The 19,871-nt window shown below is 33.2% G+C and overlaps 1 protein-coding gene and 1 long non-coding RNA gene across 2 annotated transcripts; one reads left to right on the forward strand and one right to left on the reverse strand.

Annotated features, from left to right (window-relative positions):
- Positions 1 to 209: 209 nt before the first annotated feature.
- On the reverse strand, positions 210 to 5,055 carry LOC120632830. The gene is made up of 6 exons (XM_039902859.1): positions 4,711 to 5,055; positions 4,088 to 4,255; positions 3,448 to 4,006; positions 2,900 to 3,027; positions 2,582 to 2,723; positions 210 to 486 (listed from the first exon to the last, which is right to left on the reverse strand). Exons 3-6 carry the CDS (start codon positions 3,962 to 3,964, stop codon positions 290 to 292), a joined length of 984 nt encoding a protein of 327 aa, XP_039758793.1. The 5' UTR covers positions 3,965 to 4,006; positions 4,088 to 4,255; positions 4,711 to 5,055; the 3' UTR covers positions 210 to 289.
- Positions 5,056 to 5,625: 570 nt separating this feature from the next.
- Positions 5,626 to 19,616, forward strand: LOC120633829. The gene is made up of 3 exons (XR_005659206.1): positions 5,626 to 5,944; positions 10,269 to 10,332; positions 19,212 to 19,616. It is a non-coding gene; the product is annotated as an uncharacterized LOC120633829 (long non-coding RNA).
- Positions 19,617 to 19,871: the final 255 nt, after the last annotated feature.

Consider the following 19,871-nt stretch of genomic DNA (forward strand, 5'->3'; position numbering starts at 1 on the left):
TGAAATCATTACCGCGAATAATTGACGATGTTGATGTTGACGAAAAACACAAAAAAGTTTTTTTTCTTCAAGCAATTCACTTACTTCAGGAAAAAAATATTGTCCTTTCACAAACCAAATTTATTTAATTTTAATGCAATTCAATTTTGCTTTAAAAAACGGGTATTAAAATGTACAATAAAGGTAATGTAAATTACAATGTTGCGAATACCTATAATTCTTTTGTAAAAAGCTAAAAACGCTATTTTAAATGTAAAGAAGCTTATTAAAGGATTTCTCATTTAAAGTTTCAAACTTCTGGAACCCTTTCGGGATATATGCCGGGAATATAATCTGGATTATTGGGGTTATATTCCCATATAAGGTATTCGGGCTCATTTAAGTAGAGTGGCGGTATTTCTTCACTGGGCTCGGTCTCAACTCCAACTAGCTTCTTATTTCGTTCTAATAAATGGTCTACCTTGGCTTGTGTCTCCTCAGAAATATCTGGAAGAGGTTGGATAACTATAGGAACTGATATTTTAATTGCCTTACTAATATCCAGACTTAAGTTCCTTATATGTGCCTTGTACATAAAAATATCTCTGAAGTTTGTTGTTGTGCAGCATTAGTTATTCAAAGTAAGTTATTTCCGGAATTCAAGACACTATATTTATTGGCATAAGGCACGAAAGTAGTTTTCTAAAACATGCGGTCCCGTGTCCATCAACTTTTGACGTAAGCGTTAAGCCTTATGTGTCTTAAAAGTGCAGGTCTTGTTTTTGATTCCCGGCAGGGTCTACCTAATTGGGAATTCCTTATCTCCGAATTCTCTGGTCTAGTCTGATGGGAGGCACCTAATTACTTTCTGATAAAGACAAAGCGATTTAGCGTTCCGCTACGATGCCGCATAGAAACCATTTGGGGTGCCATGCCCAAAACCTATAAGCCTACTACCACCTTAGACTGCATCATCGATTACCACCAGGTGCGATCGCAGTCAAGGGATAGCTGGTGGTATAAACAGAAACAGTTACAATTATCGGTATTTAATAAGTACTATCCGTTGGTTGGCCTAATTAATATACTGGTAGGTACTACTAAATGGGTGCCTCGTGAAATGAGCGACTCGCAAAATAGACTATTTACACCATTATGATCGAACCATAACGACTCTTATTCCATACTCGTAAGCTATTGTTTATATATTCACTTTAAAAAATATATCGGTGTTTGCACGATACAAAAATAATAATAAAAGACCGTGTCTTTGTAAAATGCCCTAATGCGCAATTGCGTTGCGTTGTTGATCCTATCAACTAAAAGAAAACACTTTATTTGTTTTTATATTTGTTACAAGGCATAAAACTTTACTGAGGAAAATAAGAAGACGAAAAGACATTTAAAAGAGGATTTGTATAAGGTGAGGAAGTGTATTAGATACAATGATTATTATGAGACTATTTTGTGTGGTAAAAAGTCAAATAAAAATATTTTAAGAATCCTATTACGGTTTAGGGCTCGGTAAATATTTCCTTCAGAAGCCGGCTTAAAATAAGCCCCAACGACGGATCATAATCACGGTGTCATTTAATATTAAGCCTAGTTCAAGAAACGAAACTGAGCTCAAATGTACCTATTATTAACATTTCTGAGATGGATTTTAGTTCTTAGCTAGATTTTATATTTACTAATACAGCATATTGTTGGCGGCTCATGTCACGTGGGATAAAAATACGTATTGACTTATATATTCGGACTTTTACTAAAAATCAAAATTCAACTTTCGGAAAATCATTACCACATGATTGTAAATCATAATTTAAACGATGTTCAGTATTGTTCATCTTCGTAGTTAGTAACCGTCATCATAGGACCAATGTATAGTACAGTAAAAGCCTTCTCGGAGTAGCGTATAAAGTTAGCGCGTTGGCTAAAAATTCAATGTTCGCAGATAAACTACTGCCTTTCTTCTATCTTCTAGAAGTTATTGTATATAAATTTGCCGGTGTGTTACAAATCTCGAAAATGGTTACACCAATTTGTATATTTTTTCTGTTCTGTTTGTCAGAATGCTGGGATGGTTTAGGAAATATGACATGAGGTAAAAACCAAACCAAAATAGTTTTATGAGAATGGTCACTCAGATTAGGTACTTTAAATAGATGCCGTTCTTTCGGTGGTCTAAATGGTGGTCGAATTTAGTTATCAATAAAGAAAAATCAGAAAAAACATAATAAGGAAACCTTCATGTCCGAGAGTGCCCCATCACATTTTTAAAGGCGTTTGAAGTGTACCAATCCTCTATTGACCAGTATGGTGGACCTAAGCCTAAACTCTTCTTATTCTGAGACAAGACTAGTACCATGTAGTGGCCCGCAAATGGTCTCATGATGATGATGCTGATTTTTTTTTATAACGCTTTCTTAAGCGTTTCTTGCTAAGCTTACACTGCATCAAAACCTACAACAATATGTATTTATATAAGAGTACATACTGATCATCGATCAATGAACTCTACAAAATTATGCCTGAAAATAATTTGAAATGTAAGAAATATCATCAATCGAATCAAATCATTTTGAAACTAGTAAATACTAACGTGTACTACGCAAATCAACTCTCAACACCCTCTTGTTTTGTTCTAAGGCGCGAATCAGTGTTTTCTCTGCTTCACCGGATAAATTGTTGGCCGCCATATCTAGTCTAGTCAAACCACGATTTAGGGTTAGCAAACCAGCCATCTGAAAGAGAAGTTGTTAAAATTTGACTTAAAACTTGGCTAACTTTTACATAACGACAGTAATAACAAAGGAAGCTAACATGTTCATGACTTAAATAACTTTTTAAAGTAGTATATAAGATATGCTATACAGATATTTTTCTAAACGAAGTTAAACGTTATGTACCATATACTGACCTTTTCTGCAGAATGCCCGCTAAATCCACAAGAGTTCACAGTTAAAGTCTGAGGTTTTTCCTTGCAACGAACAAACGCTGCGGCGAATATGGTTGCGCATTCCAATGACATTGGATTCAAGCTAAAATCTTAAAAGTAAACATGTCTAAAGATAAATTAAAGAATTTTTAAAATGACATTATCTTTCTATGGGCTTCTCTTTTTATATACCCTGATAATCAGTGTTTATGTAAAACAAGAAAAAATATTTTGGTAAAAATCGACAAGTTGATATCGATACTTGACGATTGCTTAAGGATGATTACTGATTACTGATACTGATTTTGACATTATAAAGAATGCCTTGATACCTGTAATAAATAAATGTAACAAATAAATTAGCAAGAATTGTATGTATCGTTTTACGTTTAAGTTCTATGCCAACCATTATTAATATCTATTATTAAGACGAATAAAGGTCAGCTAACCGTAATTGATCACGAAATCAATAAAAGTCAGGGACAAAAGTACGGCCTGACTTGTCTGCGTTTCTGTTCAAAGTACCTTACCTAGTAATTCAATAGGTGCAGCTGGTTTCATTTGCAAAGCATAGGCAATTCCTTGAACTCCGATCTCTTTGAACCTATTATTCGCTATCCGAACTCTCTTCACATTTTTATGCATATAAATGAAGCCTCCCAACGCTTTCATACCATAGTCTCCAATTTTACAATGATTAAAATCCAATTCTTCAATCGATTCTTTTTTAACTAAACTTTGTAGAATTATCTTTACCTTAGAACAGTCTAAATTGCTCCTATTGATTCGAAATGTTCTAAGATGTTGCAAATGTTCAAGTCCTCGGCACAACGACTCGCAGTCACTTATAGAAAGCTCAAAGTATCTTGTCAAGTATTCATCTTCGAGATTATTCACTCCAAAAATCAACGATATTTCTTGTAAATTGTAAAGCCGAATAAGCACTGGTTCTAACGGTATGTGGTCATAAAGTTTAGGGACGCTGAAGTCGCATGTATCCTCTACTGCATCATCGCGTGATACAGGAGGTCTGGGTTGACGAACCATTTGCAGTTGATTAAGACCCAATTCGAAAATGTAAGGGCTTACCTGTAGGTTAAAACAGTGAATTGCTTTTAATAACAGATAATCGTTATACAATTTTATTAATCAAAATATTGTCACTTATACCAATTTAGCTAATTCGACAGCTTCCTCCTCTACAAAAATATCAGGCTTAACATTTTCCAAATAATCCTAAAGACATGCGGATAAAAACTTCCCTTTCCAGTAAGAGACACCAATTTCCTTTCTAGAGGGAAATTTAGAGTAAAATGACCTTTTCCAGTACTGTTCATCCTAAAATATATCATAAACATTTTATTTCATTAGAGTTACTCACCAGGTGAGAGGTATGAGTATGATGAGATTTTAAAAGTATTACAGAAATAAGCAATAAGTTACTAGAGTAAGTGATAAAAATCTTAAGATTAGAAGAGACATTAGACAGGGTACATGCATTGAAGGAACAATGGACATTATTTGATCTAACATGGAATAAAATAAACAGCACCTTGAGACTTCAAGTAACCTTGAGTCTTTAGGTACTAATTAATAAACGCCGGATATACCAGTGTTTTAAAACACCCAGCTCTACAAACTAGACGTACAGAATCAAGGAAATCGCGAGTGGTGTTTAGAAATAGTAGCCCAGACCGTTGATTCCTTCAAGGGATACACGTTCACTGTCAAGGCAGTTGTGAGGATGATGCCACATCATTGCGATGAATACTAAGAGAAAGCTATTAGAATACCTTAATGCAAGGTACTGTGAACTTGAGTGGTATGTTAGCAGGATACAAATCCATTAGTAAATCTCTATCTTTTTGTAAAATCTTTCGCAGTGGATTGATTCTGTTAAATATCTTCGAAAGCGCAATTGCGGCAAAATATGTGAGAGGCGCTGGTGTGAAATCATCGTCCCATTCAAAGTTTTCAGCTACAATTTTTCGATCAGCTTCTGCTAAGGAAGCCTTCATAATAGTTGATGTATTGTAAGCTTCTCGTGTGTTTTCAGATACTACATATGGAACTTTCATTTTGAAGTACTTAAGATTGAGATTATTACAATTTAGTACAGTTTCTGTTATAGAGCACAAATAATAATTATTAATCAATGTGACAGTAGTGACAAACATGTATTTCAATTCTTTTTTGATTTGACAAATCGTATTTGTAGAATTGAAACTTTTTAAGTTCTCAATAGAGAATAGGTAATCGAAAAAATAAACATTAATATTAATTTATTTGTATCACTCTGAAATTTAACTACTTAAATTAGTTATTACCAAAAGCTCTATAATTCAAAAATCGAATATGGAAGCGAGTTGGAAATCCTGCTACATATATAGTGCAGAGATAAAAATTTCACAATCGCAAGGTCCATAATGTACCTACTTTAACACTGCAGTAGGTAATAGGTAACACTTGTTGTGTGTACCCAATACCCAAATACATATTTAAATGATCAACAATCATCAAATAAGTTTTAACGAACTGCATTGGTTTATTAATAGAAGCATACGATCTCTGGCCATGGATTAAAATGGATCTTAAGCACATGTTCACCGCGGCACCATACATTTCTTGTGTGGGAATGAATAAGCGATGTTTGTATAGTAAACACGCGTATCTCTCGTGTATTCTCGTCACTCTTCGGGTGCGATCGGATCAAAACAATGCTGTTCGCTTTACTGGCCACTGAACTGACTGTTATGCTTCGGAGACGGGGAACCGGCATAATAATATTATTTTATCAGTGGACGCCCGCGACTCTGTTAGCGATCTAATTTTTCAAATAAATTTATTATTTATATAATAAATAAATATTTCACTAATAAAATATGGATCACAATAATAAATCCGGCGCAAAGACCCAAAACACAACGCAGATTGGAAACTACAATCCATGGAACTTATTATTCAATTCAAGACGACGAACTGAAAGTGAAAATAGCGCCAGTTCAAATTCGAGTACCGACCAAACAAGTAAGTTTAATTTCCTATTTTGTAAATACAAACCCCTTTACTTTATTTAATTAAGTAGGTAGTCTCGTGCGTTTTTACGTGTTAATAATTATTACGCCGCTTATGTTTGGACTTTGAACTTACATACATATCCGGGTATAGCTATGTAGGAATCAAAGCTTTTAAAACTTTGAGCCATATTGTGAGTACTGAGTACTGAGTACTTAAGTAGGTACTTGTACTGACCTCGTTTTGGTTTACACGATTAAGTAGGAAGGTTTCTACATTATGGTAATCTGACCTTGGGCATCTGATATCTTAAATTTTCAATGTAGTTTTGGTAGGTAAGTACCTCGTCTGGGAAATATACAACGGATTCCCTGGATGGTTGTTCGGGTATTTAAGAAGGGGAGGGGAGTCTCACGTAACATCTGCCCTGCCTAAGGATCTTGGTTGCCACAAAGCTTTTCCACCACGGCATTAAAGTAAAAAGATAGGCAGGTACCTAATAAACGTATGATTGAATTTATTTTGGATATATTTAAATGAAAACCGTTTTAATCTTATTTTTTTGAAGTTAATCTAAAAACATTCGCCACTTGTGTACAAGAAAAAAATACAACAATCTAGGTTTTTCGTGTCAAAAATAAATATATTATGACAGCTACCAACCGACCTACAGACCTACGTCACTGCAGCTCATAACATATTCCTACCAACTCGCATTGAACACGTAATGATACTTAATTTTTACCACGTTTGGTAATTACTGTCAAATGTAAAATATTCATGTCATTTCCGCATGACCTACCTACCTGTCAAATGCGATTTAGTGTTCGTCTTAAATTAAAGGTTTTAAATTAAAGGTTTGTGTGTATCTTCCTACCTCTGTGTCGATTGCAAATATATTACAGAACTAGGTAGGTTGTAGGATGGTAGTAGTAGCATAGAGGATGCTGCTGCTCGTACTTCGTTATATTCCCTTAGTCGCATGGTACGAGACCTGCGGGATGAGGAGAGGTGTTAACTGGTGACAACTGTAGTCCGATCTGCCGTCACCACACGTTACTATTCATAAATTGTTCCGAAGAGACTTTACAGACTAACATGTTGTAACAAAAACAGTAATAATAAGATATTAGAATAAGATATTAGATTAATATCTTTGGTGTTTTGACATATTTTTGTGTGTCTGCTTGCGTGTGTGTGCGTATGTGTATGTTTGTGTTTGTGTGTGTGTGTGTGTGTGTGTGTGTGTGTGTGTACGGGCGTGCGCTCCTTTGTGTTGTATATGTGTGTGTGTGTGTGTGTGTTAGCGTGACTTGTAGTTATATAGTGTGAACTTTCATACCTATAATTATGATTTTGCCTATAATATGTAGGTATATTGTGTCTCGACGACTCTGCATAAACAGGAAGACTTGGTTTTACGCAACAACAAGAGACAATAAATATTGTAAAGTTAACTTTGTTTCGATGACAGATCATAACAAAAATCAAGTTAACTTACAAATCAAGTTAGTTTTACGCTATTCTATCTATAATTTACTATAATAGATGATATAAGCGGATATTCATAAAATTGAAATTAATTACGTATAATCAATCATCATATCAACCCATTACCGACCCACTACAGAGCACGGGTCTCCTCTCATGAGAAGGGGTTAAGGCCGTAGTCCACCACGCTGGCCCAGTGCGGATTGGTGGACTTACCACACCTTTGAGATCATTATGGAAAACTCTCAGGCATGCAGGTTTCCTCACGATGAATTCCTTCACTGTCGAAGCAAGTGATATTTTAATTGCTTAGAACGCACATAACCTAGAAAGTTAGAGGTGCGTGCAGCGATTCGAACTCGGCCCCGTGAAAGTGAAGTCGAATTCCTACCCACTGAGCAATCATCGCTTTTTATGTATAATCCATCAAATATTTATTAGGGAGTACCGTCCTCAGCATTTATTTCGCTATAAAGTAAAAGACATGCTAAAAGCTATAAAAGGTTAGTAATAAATAGAGCATACTCATAACTGATCATTCAGATATTTTTAACTCTTTAACTTTGCAATAAAGTTGGTTTTACAACGTTCTAGTACAACTATTTCTTTCGCGGTAAGTAAACAAAAAATTTACCTGAAGACGAACGTGTCATGACGATTGTCACGTCTACCAGAAACTGTACCAGCCTAATATGCGCTTCATGAGATAAATATGTCCGTTACGTTTATTTACATACTACATTTATTTTAGTTTGTACTTCGGGTCGTAAAAACTAGGTAGAAAAATAGGGCATCTGCGAATTTGATATCGTACACAAAGTAAGTAAAGACATATTAACAAAATCGTGTATTTGCTAATAAACACATTACACACTGATGCAAGATTTTGCCTGTTTCGTACGTATATTTATGGTTTCCTGTTGATTTAAGGCTATGAATTCAAGTAAACTTTACAGGAAAATAATACATAGACGCAAAAATAAAACACGATCAATAAATTGAACTAATAATGATTCTTTAGCATTTAAAATAATAATAATATATTAGGAAGCGGTGATAGGGCACTGTGCAGGGGCTCGATTTACTTCCGGGGGGCCGATTTCGAATCCCAGCTCGCACATCAACTTTTCTAAGTTATGTGCGTTTTAAGTAATTGAAATATCACATGCTTCAACGGTGAAGGAGAACATTGTGAGGAAACCTGCAAGCCAGAGATTTCTACATAAAGTTCTAAAAGGTATGTGGAGTCCACCATGCCGCACTCGGCCAGCGTGGGGCCGGCCTTAACCCCTTCTTCCCTATATACCCGGGGAAAGGATATAGATTTATCTTCTCCCACAGCTTTATCAACTCTCAGCGCACTGGCGCACAAGTTAAAATAGCAGGTAGACACTTTAATTATATGCCTTGTCAGGCGAGTAATTGAGGCCTATAAAAATGTATGCGATTGTTAGCGTAGTTACAGACATTAAAAGTGCAAGAGAGTTCATGGCATATTATATCTCATTTCTTAGCCCTGGAAATCTATTCCACGCGAGCATAATGAGTTACGATTCAACAAAAAATATGACATGACGCGTTGTCTCTCTTTGGCTTTACGTAGACATGGCCGCTCTTTATATTATTCTGCAATGTAAAGTATTTCTGAAATTGAGATTTCCTTTCACTTCATTATGATCAAATAGCATCAAAGAAATTAAAGTTTCAACAGATTACGAGACGAAACGCAAGCATTGCCTTTTTCAAGTAGGTAGGAAGCTAGAAATAAATGTTTGTACCAATAGTAAATTAAAAGTTACTGAATAATTTATATAAGATGACTGTTAATTACCGAGGTTTACCTATGTTAATGTAAAAACTCTTTTTATATAAACTCATTTAAGTGTACACCACAAAAAGGATGGAACATCAACAGGTGAAAAAAAACTAAGGAAAAAAAGCCTACCAAAGCCGGCTTTATATCTTAGTAGCAGGTAACCTCAAGATTAGGAAAAAATAACAAAAAGGTTAGGAGCATAAAAACATGCATAGGTGTGCATTTTTCATAAGATACTACATAGGTGAACCAGATTAAACACATTAAACAAAACTACAAATAAACGTATGAGAAAATAATAAAAGTAATACATACAGTAAGATACCATAAAAACTTAAATATGAGTAAGAATACCATTAATAGACATCTTTTTCTAGAATCGATTTTTGGGTTTAAAAAGATAAAGTTGGGGGATCTCTACATTGTAAGTTATTTGTGGTAGGTAGGAAACAATGCAAATTAGGCCTCCCGACTCCCGTTCTTCTCGTTTGCATTCGCATGGGGACTGTCAACGTCATATAAGGTTGAAATACATTTTGATCTCAATTTCGACACGCTTTTATGCAAGCACTGCTCTTTACATCAAAAGGTGTTCCTTGCTAAAAAAAGCTAGTTGAATCATAATTGGTACTTACCGCTACAGAAACTATACCATCTAGATGCTTGGTAATCTTCTACGACTCATTATCCGTTCTAATATTATAAACACGAAAGTGTCTGTATGTTTGTTTATTCGTTATACTGCACCGAATTTGGCACATCTAAAACCTGCATCCTGGCGATGTGCATGGGATATTTTATCATCCCGAAAAACTTTCCCGGGGGATTTAGAAATAACCTTTGTTATCTATGCTCGGTTGTACAGCTAAACCTATTCTCTTGCAGCGTAAAAGAAGGACTAGGTATTTGCAAAAGTTAAACACTGTGTTCCAGTTGAAAAGGCAAGTCGGTCTTTACCAGCTTATATCGAGTATTTTTCTTGTCCTTCAAATGTAGGTTATTCGTTTCAAATTGAAATATGTATTCCAGGTACACAGTTCGGGTCACTTCAGAGGCAGACTAGCAAAAATAATGAGGAATATCTGTGGATGATGTAAGTATCCAAATATATCTAGTTTCATATTTTATTTATAAGAAAGACCGTAGGCTCAAATCCCACACATTGGACTAAACAATTATGTTATTCATAATTGTTTTAGCTTTATGTTTATTGGAACGGGAGAGTAGAATATATGTCTTGTAAATGGTGTCTTATTATCCTTATTCATTAATAATCTTTGTTACAACTGTTTTTAAATTAATTGAATAAGTAGGTACGTATTTTAAAGACGGACGAGCAATATGCTTACTAGGTGACATAGCAATCAATCGATTTAAAAAAGATCCTTGACATACTTTAATGTATATAATGTACTAGCTATAGCCCGTGTCTTCGTCTGTGTTTGATTTTGTTTTTTGATGTGGCATTCAATTTAGTTGTAGTTCTAAAAAAATTTAAAGTATTCAGTATCGCTAAGCCTTAAATGAGGGGTTAGCTGCTGTCCGCTCTATCTCCAACCACATTCATCAGATCTACACAAAGTTTGGGTAAAATTAAACACATATTATAAGCTCTATAGTACAAAAATAATTATTTAGATCGGTTATAATTTGTCGGAGTTATGGTGTAAAATCGTCAAACACTTTCATCCCCTCTCCCAAAGGAACCGAGGTTAATGTCGGGATAAAAATTAAAAATATGTGTACAAAGTTTCATGAGGATCGGTTAAGTAGTTCTTGCGTGAAAGAGTAACAAACAAACTTACATTCACATTTATAATATTAGTAGGGATAGGGATACGGATAGGGATAGGGATGTATATTTGGCTATCATGTACGGTGTTTTAGTTTGTCTAATCAATTCGGGTACATTGTTGTTATTTTATGTTGAATTGAATGCAGCCATGGGTGACGTGCTTTATAGATAAAAAGAGGGGTACTGTTGAATGAATATATATTGAACACCACAGAAAAAAGTAATTACAGACATTTAAAAGAGCAAGATATAGGATACAAATTGGAGGGCATTAGTGAGTATTTTAAATAAGAGATAAGGCACGAGGTATGAACCCAGCAATATTATTTGGTTTAATTCAATTTTAAGGTTTCTGTAGTAAAAACGAGCAATAATGACCTAATCCAAAACTCAAATTGTATTTATTTAATTTAAGAGTTCCTTTAGTAGCAGTAAACAACTTAACTATCAAGAATGCTACATAAAACCAGAAGAATTGGGTAAAATTATGGATTAAAATAATTATTTTATATTAAAAAATATTTTTCTTAGTTTGATATTTTTAAAATGATTGTGCCCGTTTCTCGTAGATTATTAATTAGCAATAAAAAATTAAGAACAAATTATTTTGAAATATTTTTAAGGAGAATATAACTTTATGCACTCGAAATTAAGTTAAACTCGAAGGAAAGTTAAAATGGAAGTCTTTAAATTTGCAGTTTAGTACTTGTGACTCAAAAAATGTACCTAGGGTATGAACGCACTACTTGCAAATGTTTATCTCAGTTTTTTTTTATTTAAGTAATTATAAATATTCTTCAGATGACCGCGATTCAGTACTAAAGCAAATAAATTATGTGGTCACGGTATCATAGTTTTTTTCCGGATAATGACATCACATATAATTTAGTTAAATAATTTGTATATTGATTGATAGCTTAGTGTATAAAACTTCTAACTAATCTTATTACTGTCGTGTCGTGCCAAGAATGTTTGCTGATCCTTTGAGCAAAACATGAGCTAGCACTTCTCACTAGAAGTACAATATTAAGAAATAATTAAAGAAAAATTAATACAATAAAATAATTAATATAATCATAAACAACTTTAAGTCCTAATGAAAAGACAAAAGTAAAACTGAATATTTGCTGCTGAAAAACGGAGCAATATGTAAACATATTTGTGTGAACGCTTCATAAGTGCCTGTGATAATGAATATAGCATATTTTACTACGTTTTCTTCGATTTTAATAGTTGAATAGTGTTGCTAGTCATCTATCAGCACAGTTGGCAAATGTTTACGCATCGACCAGTTAATCACGTTATTACCATACAAACATAAAATAAACACGTGATTCGAGAACTAATTGCAACGTCTAAAGTCCACTCCATAAGGTACAGTGGAATAATTGCTTAATAAGTTTCTTGATAATAAATAATAATTAAAAACACAACATAAGTATAAATACTGAGACATTTCTTTGTTTAGCTTGATACTTTTTAGAGATAAAGAACATTATGTAAGATCTGAGATTCTAAAGATGTTATAATAAATGTTATACGATGTTAAACTAAAAGTGGAAGATATTTTAGTTATTATTTTTGTTTAAGTCTAAGTATCTTCTTAAAGAAGATGAATTATTTTGTCATTACCTAAACCAACCCTTTAGTATCACGTAAAACGTTTTTTTACTGAAATTTGGCGCAAGGGGTATAAGGCGGTTGCAAAAGACGAGTTTATTAGCAATAATGGTAGATCAAGAAGGTCAACCACTAGTGACGGAGTTGCAGTCGGCGATGCATTTGCTGTTTCACGTGCAAGTCTTCGCCTCTATATGTAAGAAAGAGAGAGTAACACAAGCAGTTGGCCCTCGCCCGGTGTCGAAACCTTCGGTTGCGTGCGCTCGCGCAGCCGCGCTCGCTTCCACGCAGTACTTAGTTAAGATACTTGAAACTATGTTATTGTGTTGGTTGAAAGTGACAGTGGAATTGGGAATAGCACGTGCTATGTGAAGTGACCTCTGGATAACAAACAAACATATGTTTCGGTTGGTTCTTGATTTAGTAAACACATTAGCTTAAGACGCATTGTCGCGTTGAATAAATAAAATTGAATTGTCAATTTTTGTAATATAATTGTGGGTACATAATGTAATCTGTAACAAATTTTTTCTGATTTAAATGAAAAGCCACAATATGAAACTTGTGTGAAAAGACATGATGACGAAAGACCAAATTAAATTGTTTAATAACAGATGTTTTTTTACGTTTGAATTTACTCAAGTAATCCAGTTTATCAATAGTTGTTGAAAGAAGAATTAAATTGGACTCTAAGTTTTCTTTATCACTAGTTTCGGCAATCATAAATGTATTGATGTTTATGTTAATTACTAACAGTCTTTAATTAATCGTCGTTAATTAAAATATGTTGATTTTAATATAACATTGGATTCACAAACATACTGTCCATGTCAAAAGACTTGAAATTTGTCTTTTTCTTTGTTTTGAGAAGTTGTACTAAAGCGATAAAATAAAAACGTACATTTGTTATATAACTGTGCTAATATATTAGGGATGAACGTGTGGTAGTAGAGTGTTTGTTTGTATGCTTTGATGCGCTCATCTTAGAAACTGAAACTAGTTTCATTAGATTTTTTTTGCGACAGTTTATTGAGGATTTTACCTATGTAATAATAATATGAGAATTATAAGCGTGGGATACAGGCAGTATGAAATTACAACTGCAAAGTCAAAGTCAAAGTTCGACAAGGCTCGTAGATGGCTTTTATGATGCTTACATTACATGAATTATGTGCTTAAGTCACTTATTACCATTAGCACACTTTTAAAGTAGCAAAGGTAATACGGTGTAAATGTATATTACAGCTAAATACAAATATATAAGTTAGCATCAAAATGTATTTATTAGCATATCTATGTATTATATGCAAATGTGCGTCCACTAACTTGAAATTGACCTGCAGTTACATACCGTAACTTTATTTTCTATGCCTCTTTATTTTATATGTTAATTTTATGATACGTATATAAATGTACCTGTACCGTAAAATTAATATATTCAATATAACAATAAATAATCATTTAGATTTAGATACTTTATTAGTATTTTCGGGTGGCTCTAACTTATATTAGTATTTACTCTACCTATGGTGATTCAGTTTATAAATCAAACAAGGTTTAGCCGGCTTCTTCTCTGTAGAATCTGCCTTTAGGACCGGTGGTGGAGTTACTAAGAACACACAAATTATGACGTTTCCTACTTTACTATAAGTGCTTAAAGGGACTTGTAATAAATGAATTTGTATTCGAATTTGGAATTAATCATTAATAATAAAAGTGTTAGTAGGTTGGTTCGACTTATGTTTTAGCTGATTCGCTATGTTTTCCAGTAACATTTTTAAATGCAAATTAGTTTTACTTAATGTAAAAGTTAGTAAATGCTTACAAAATGTTCGACGACTACTCTACTCTAACATTAGTTCTGTCATGAGGCGTGACGAATATTTGGTAGTTTTCTGAATGTGTAATGCTAATATTTGTCCACCTTTGTCTTGAAATTTACAAAAAAAATGTTTTTAGGTCAAAACCATAGAATAAAGTAAGGTAGGTAGAAACGTAACTAGTAAACGGTGGCTTCATACCTATTATCTTTTTCTCTTCTCTGGTAGTGTTTTTCATGTATTCTATAAAAAACAAATTTACTATAACTATAACATGTTTTACATCAGCGTCTATTGTTTAAAAACCTTAAGTAGTTCTGAATTAACTCTGACGCATTCGTTAAAAACAAATTAGCTGTAGAGAAACTACAATCGTATGACTTTTAAATGACTTCAATACAACTTAATTGAACTGGCATTGAATTGTATATTTCTGAATCTAAAATTGAAAACGAAATTGCAGAACTAGCTCAGTTCTATTTTTATGAATTGATACCACGAAGCGTTTATTAAACAATAAAATAGCTAGGTCTCATCTATATAAAGAAATATCGTCATATTTTAACACCTACACTGTAGGACCTTTTTACACTACTACATTGGTACTAAAGTACAATATACGGCATAGTCTGTATACGTAGATTGTTTATTACAGTAATTTTTAACTCGTGAGTAAAAAGCTAGTATTTTAAGATGCTTTCTATCAGAATACATAATTTATTCATTTTGCTAATATTCATTTATCTAACACGTCATCTAATTTTGCATTTCTGCTCCAAATAACAGTTGCTTTATTGAAATTGGCAGTACCAATATAAAGGCTTACCTTTGTTCAAAAGTAATGAGGACAATTATTTATTTATGAATTACATATTGTACACATAGCAACTACAAAATACAAATTTGTAAAAACTTCACAAGTTATTTAGATGTATAATATTTATAGGTTATAGTTATTAGGTAGGTGCATTTACATTGCAAAATATATCTTTGTAATTGTAAAACAATCCAATTGTTCATGGACTACTGAACTAGTATAAACTGTGTTTTAGTAGTCAGCCTTCCTCAATTATACAGGATAGCTATACAATAGCGATAAAATACGCTTTATTCTAGCTATTATTTTTATTTCTCAAGTCAGACATTTTGTATTTTCGATTGGTCTTACTTACAACTATAAACTCAATGGACTTCAGTATTGACACAAAATTTTACAGACGCTTGCAGTTGTAACTCACTTAAGTAGATCTCTTGAAAACTATTGAGTTTGGAACAGCAATCGTTTCCCTAAATAACAATTAAGATTTACAGATAAAATCCAAAAAAGATCGAACAGATCGCTATGTAGCCATAAGTTAAATTTTCGTTAAATTTTTATTTACAATTTTTCTTTATGTTTATGTGGTGTACAATAGAAGTGTATTCATTCATTCATTCATTCAAAGGTTTTCTTTTTTAAAAAGCCTTCTTGGCAACATCCATCTTTTCTCAACGCTCTTCTTTTCCTTAATGATTACGGAAATAAAATGTTAATATTGCGAACGCTAGTCCCTTCTCTCTGTCAGCCTAACCTTAATCTTAGGTAGCGTTAAAATATTCATGGAGGTTTTCCTATAGAGACATTAAGAGGTAAACTAAGCTCAGCTGCTAAAGTAGTCGGCCAACTTAGACTTTTAACCAATATTGATACAGTTGACATAGGCTATAACTACAACTACAAAGGCTCATACATAAGGCTTTGTGAACATAAAGTGGACATAATAATTCGACTCATAAGAAACAGACACAAATTAGAGACATCTGCATACCGCCTGCGAATGGCACAGAAATCCTTTGTGGGGTTGAGTAATCCTTTATAATACTATGTAGGTAATTTAAGACCTAACTCGCGCGAGTTTAGCAATTTATTAAAACAATTACAATAATGTATTAAAACATATTAAATCCTTAATTGTCTTTGTGGAATTCATCAACTAGCTCGTTCGAAAGCAATGGGTTCCACTCTCAATGAACATAAAGTATTTCTAAAATAAGAATTATTGCTGTTGGAAGGAAGAAACTGTTGACTTTCATTCGGTAGAATTTGCCTTCTAAGCTGGTGGTAGAGTCCCTGGAAATACCAAGACTCGACGTTTCAAAAGTACGTAGTAATTAGGAAGCAATGTACGCAAATGTATCGCAGAACATCGTAGAAATTAGATGAAAGTAATATTTATTAGAATCTTTTTCTGAATACTTGTATCATAACCGACCACGCCTAATTTGACCTTGAAAAATGACTCAATCCACACAACCAAAACAAAACATGAATATAGGTGCAACGTGGAGTGTGACTGATAACTGATAAGGCATGTTTCATGTTATAACAGATGTATATGGTTAAAATATTATTATTTAACGTAATAATATGTTTTAACTATTTTCTTTACCCATACCTTATTAGATAAATTGGTATAATAAATATTTGAGGGCCGGTTGTCGCAGTGGGCAGCGACCCTGCATCTGAATCCAAGGCCGTGGGTTCCATTTTCCCACAAGTGAAAAATGTTCGTGTGATAAACATGAATGTTTTTCAGTATCTGGGTGTTTATAATATTTATGTATATTATTCATAAAAATAATAATCAGTGATCTATTGGATAGAAGCAGGCGTTACTTTGCGGAAATCCATGATATATTATCAAAATTAAGCTTAATTTGCTATACTCCGCGAAAAGCAGGAGAATCTGTGTGGTGTAATTTATAATTTCTTCAATCCTTATACCCACACCAAACAGATCTTCGGCAATATACCCTCTACGCACGTTTCGCTCCGAAACCGGAGCATCATCAGGAGATGTTGACTTTACAATGAATAATTGTTAAGTGAAGTTGACTTAACAATTATTCATTCAGCGAAACGTGCGTAGAGGGTATATTGCCGAAGATCTGTTTGGTGTGGGGTATAAGGATTGAAGAAATTATAAATTACACCACACAGATTCTCCTGCTTTTCGCGGAGTATAGCAAATTAAGCTTAATTTTTATAATATATCAGTGATCTAGGTACACATAACACAAGCTACTCTTACTTTGGAGCTAGATAATACACACATCGCCCCAAAGTAAGCGTAGCTTGTGTTATGGGTACTAAGATAACTGGTGAATATTTTTTATGAATAGTATAAGTACATAAATACTTATAATATGTAACGCACTCTTATTCTTGTTCATCACACAAACGTTTTCCAGTAGTGGGAATCGAACCCACGGCCTTGGACTCAGAAAGCAGGGTCGCTGCCCACTGAGTCATTCGGCTGTCAAATAATGCAGCAGTAAAGCTGCAGCAACTGATCTAGTGAACATATTTAGAACAATAAAAAATGAAATGAACTATTCTAAAAATTCAAAACAATAGCCAAATGACTGATCACATGATTTGAGTAATAATAGGTATACTAAGTACGAAAGTACGTGAGTGAAATGAAAGTACATAATTAATTCATCTATTATTATTGAACAGATGTAAATATAAATTATACTATCTCACGAACACAGTGTATGATGCATAAATAACGTACATACCTTACTTCTTATTGTAACAACTTGAAAAGGGAAAAAGTATAAACAGGTACATATGTGAAACAGATATATATCAGATTAATGTTACATTAGTCAATCTCAAATATTTGATTGTAGTTGATCACCTTCGAACAAAACCTTCTTAGATAAAAATGTGTGAAGGTATCACCATTTAATTTATTTCAACAGCTGTTGCAATTAAGAATAAATTAAAATTTAAATAATAAATACGGTAAAGTTGTTTATAATTGTGCAAATCAGTGCTCTTAAGTATATGATATCCTTAGAAATATTTTATCATATTAATTCATTTAAATAAAAGAATAATTTATTTTAGGTTTAAACATTACCTAACTTAATAGTAAAACTATATATTATTAAAATATTCTAATAATGCTTGAGGATAAAAGGATTAAGCATTCAATAGGCGGTCATGGGCTTTTGGTTTATTGCAGAATTTTAAGTACTTTTTTATACTAAAATAATACTTTTCTACAAGCTCATGTTTAAAAGAGTAGGTAGAGCAGGTAGAGTAGGGTGAAGCGCCATAGAGTTATAAGCATACTATAACGACACAAACATAGCTTAACCTTCTATTTCGGTTTAAACAACAATAACTTGTTACCACTTTGTACGTTTATCAGTTAGTAAATTTAGGCTTTATAACTAATATTATAAAGAGGAAAGATATGTTTGTTTTTGTAACAAATCTTTGCCATATGAACTCTGAAACTCACCTTCAGTAATAATAAGATTTCAGCCTGAAATGATAATATTTTCAAGGTAAGAAAAAAGAAAACGCACTGATTTAATCGCGTGAGCGTATATCAATGGTCCGTCATACATATAATGTACTTACTACAAAAATATTGATAGTACCTAGACCTAAAAAATCTCGGTACACTTAGCTCTTATAAATAAGCCACAATAACGCATTTTATGACGAAAAAAATAAATAAAAGACGACTTGATCGTCATAAGCGACGATATAAATACCCGTTTCTATCGTCATTGATACTCTCAAAATTGACCTACACGGGAATAACTACCGTACAGATTGTTTTTAAATACTAAATGAATAAATTTTAAAATATTATTATTATTACATTGATATGAACGAACCATGAATGTAAAATTTGTATGAAGATAAATATTGTGATTTTTCTTTTTTTGCAGATGGCGATCTTAAACGTTTGCACATCGGGAATAAATACCTAGCACTGGCTTCGAATGGGTGTTAGATTATAGACAACATGAACATTTGGTCAAAAAGGGAGACGGTATCTCGGGCATGATGGAGCAAGCATTTCTGCCTACTTGGTTCCTGGTTGCGTGGCTGGGAACCTGCCTACTTTTCAGTCCCTTTGCAATATTCTTCGTATTGTGCCTTCCCCAATTCCCCCTTCTAGTCGTAAGAAGGCTCTGTTATATACCATTCGAGTATATTTGACCCAGCCTTACCATCGTAATGCAATAATTATTATTTGTATCGTAGTGTATCTTCATACTGTATGTATAATGTGTATAAAGTGTGTAAATAATTTTAAGTCTAATTAAATAATGAATAAATATTTGAGTAATATTTCTAGGTACTTTATTTCGAAGAAACAACTTACTATGTCACGTACCTTCTTTATAATATTTGATTAAATTAAATTCTTTCCAAAAGCCTTGAACTACATTGTGCTACTACACACATTGTTAATATACTGAGTTTCATTTATGATTCTTTATTTTTTTGTAATAATGGCGAGATACCTAAACACTCTTATTAGTTCAGATTTTTTGCATTGCAAGTTTAAGAGGAAATGGAAATAAAACCTATTTAAGAACACG

This window comes from Pararge aegeria, chromosome 2, assembly GCF_905163445.1.
Source record: "Pararge aegeria chromosome 2, ilParAegt1.1, whole genome shotgun sequence".
NCBI lineage: Eukaryota > Metazoa > Arthropoda > Insecta > Lepidoptera > Nymphalidae > Pararge > Pararge aegeria.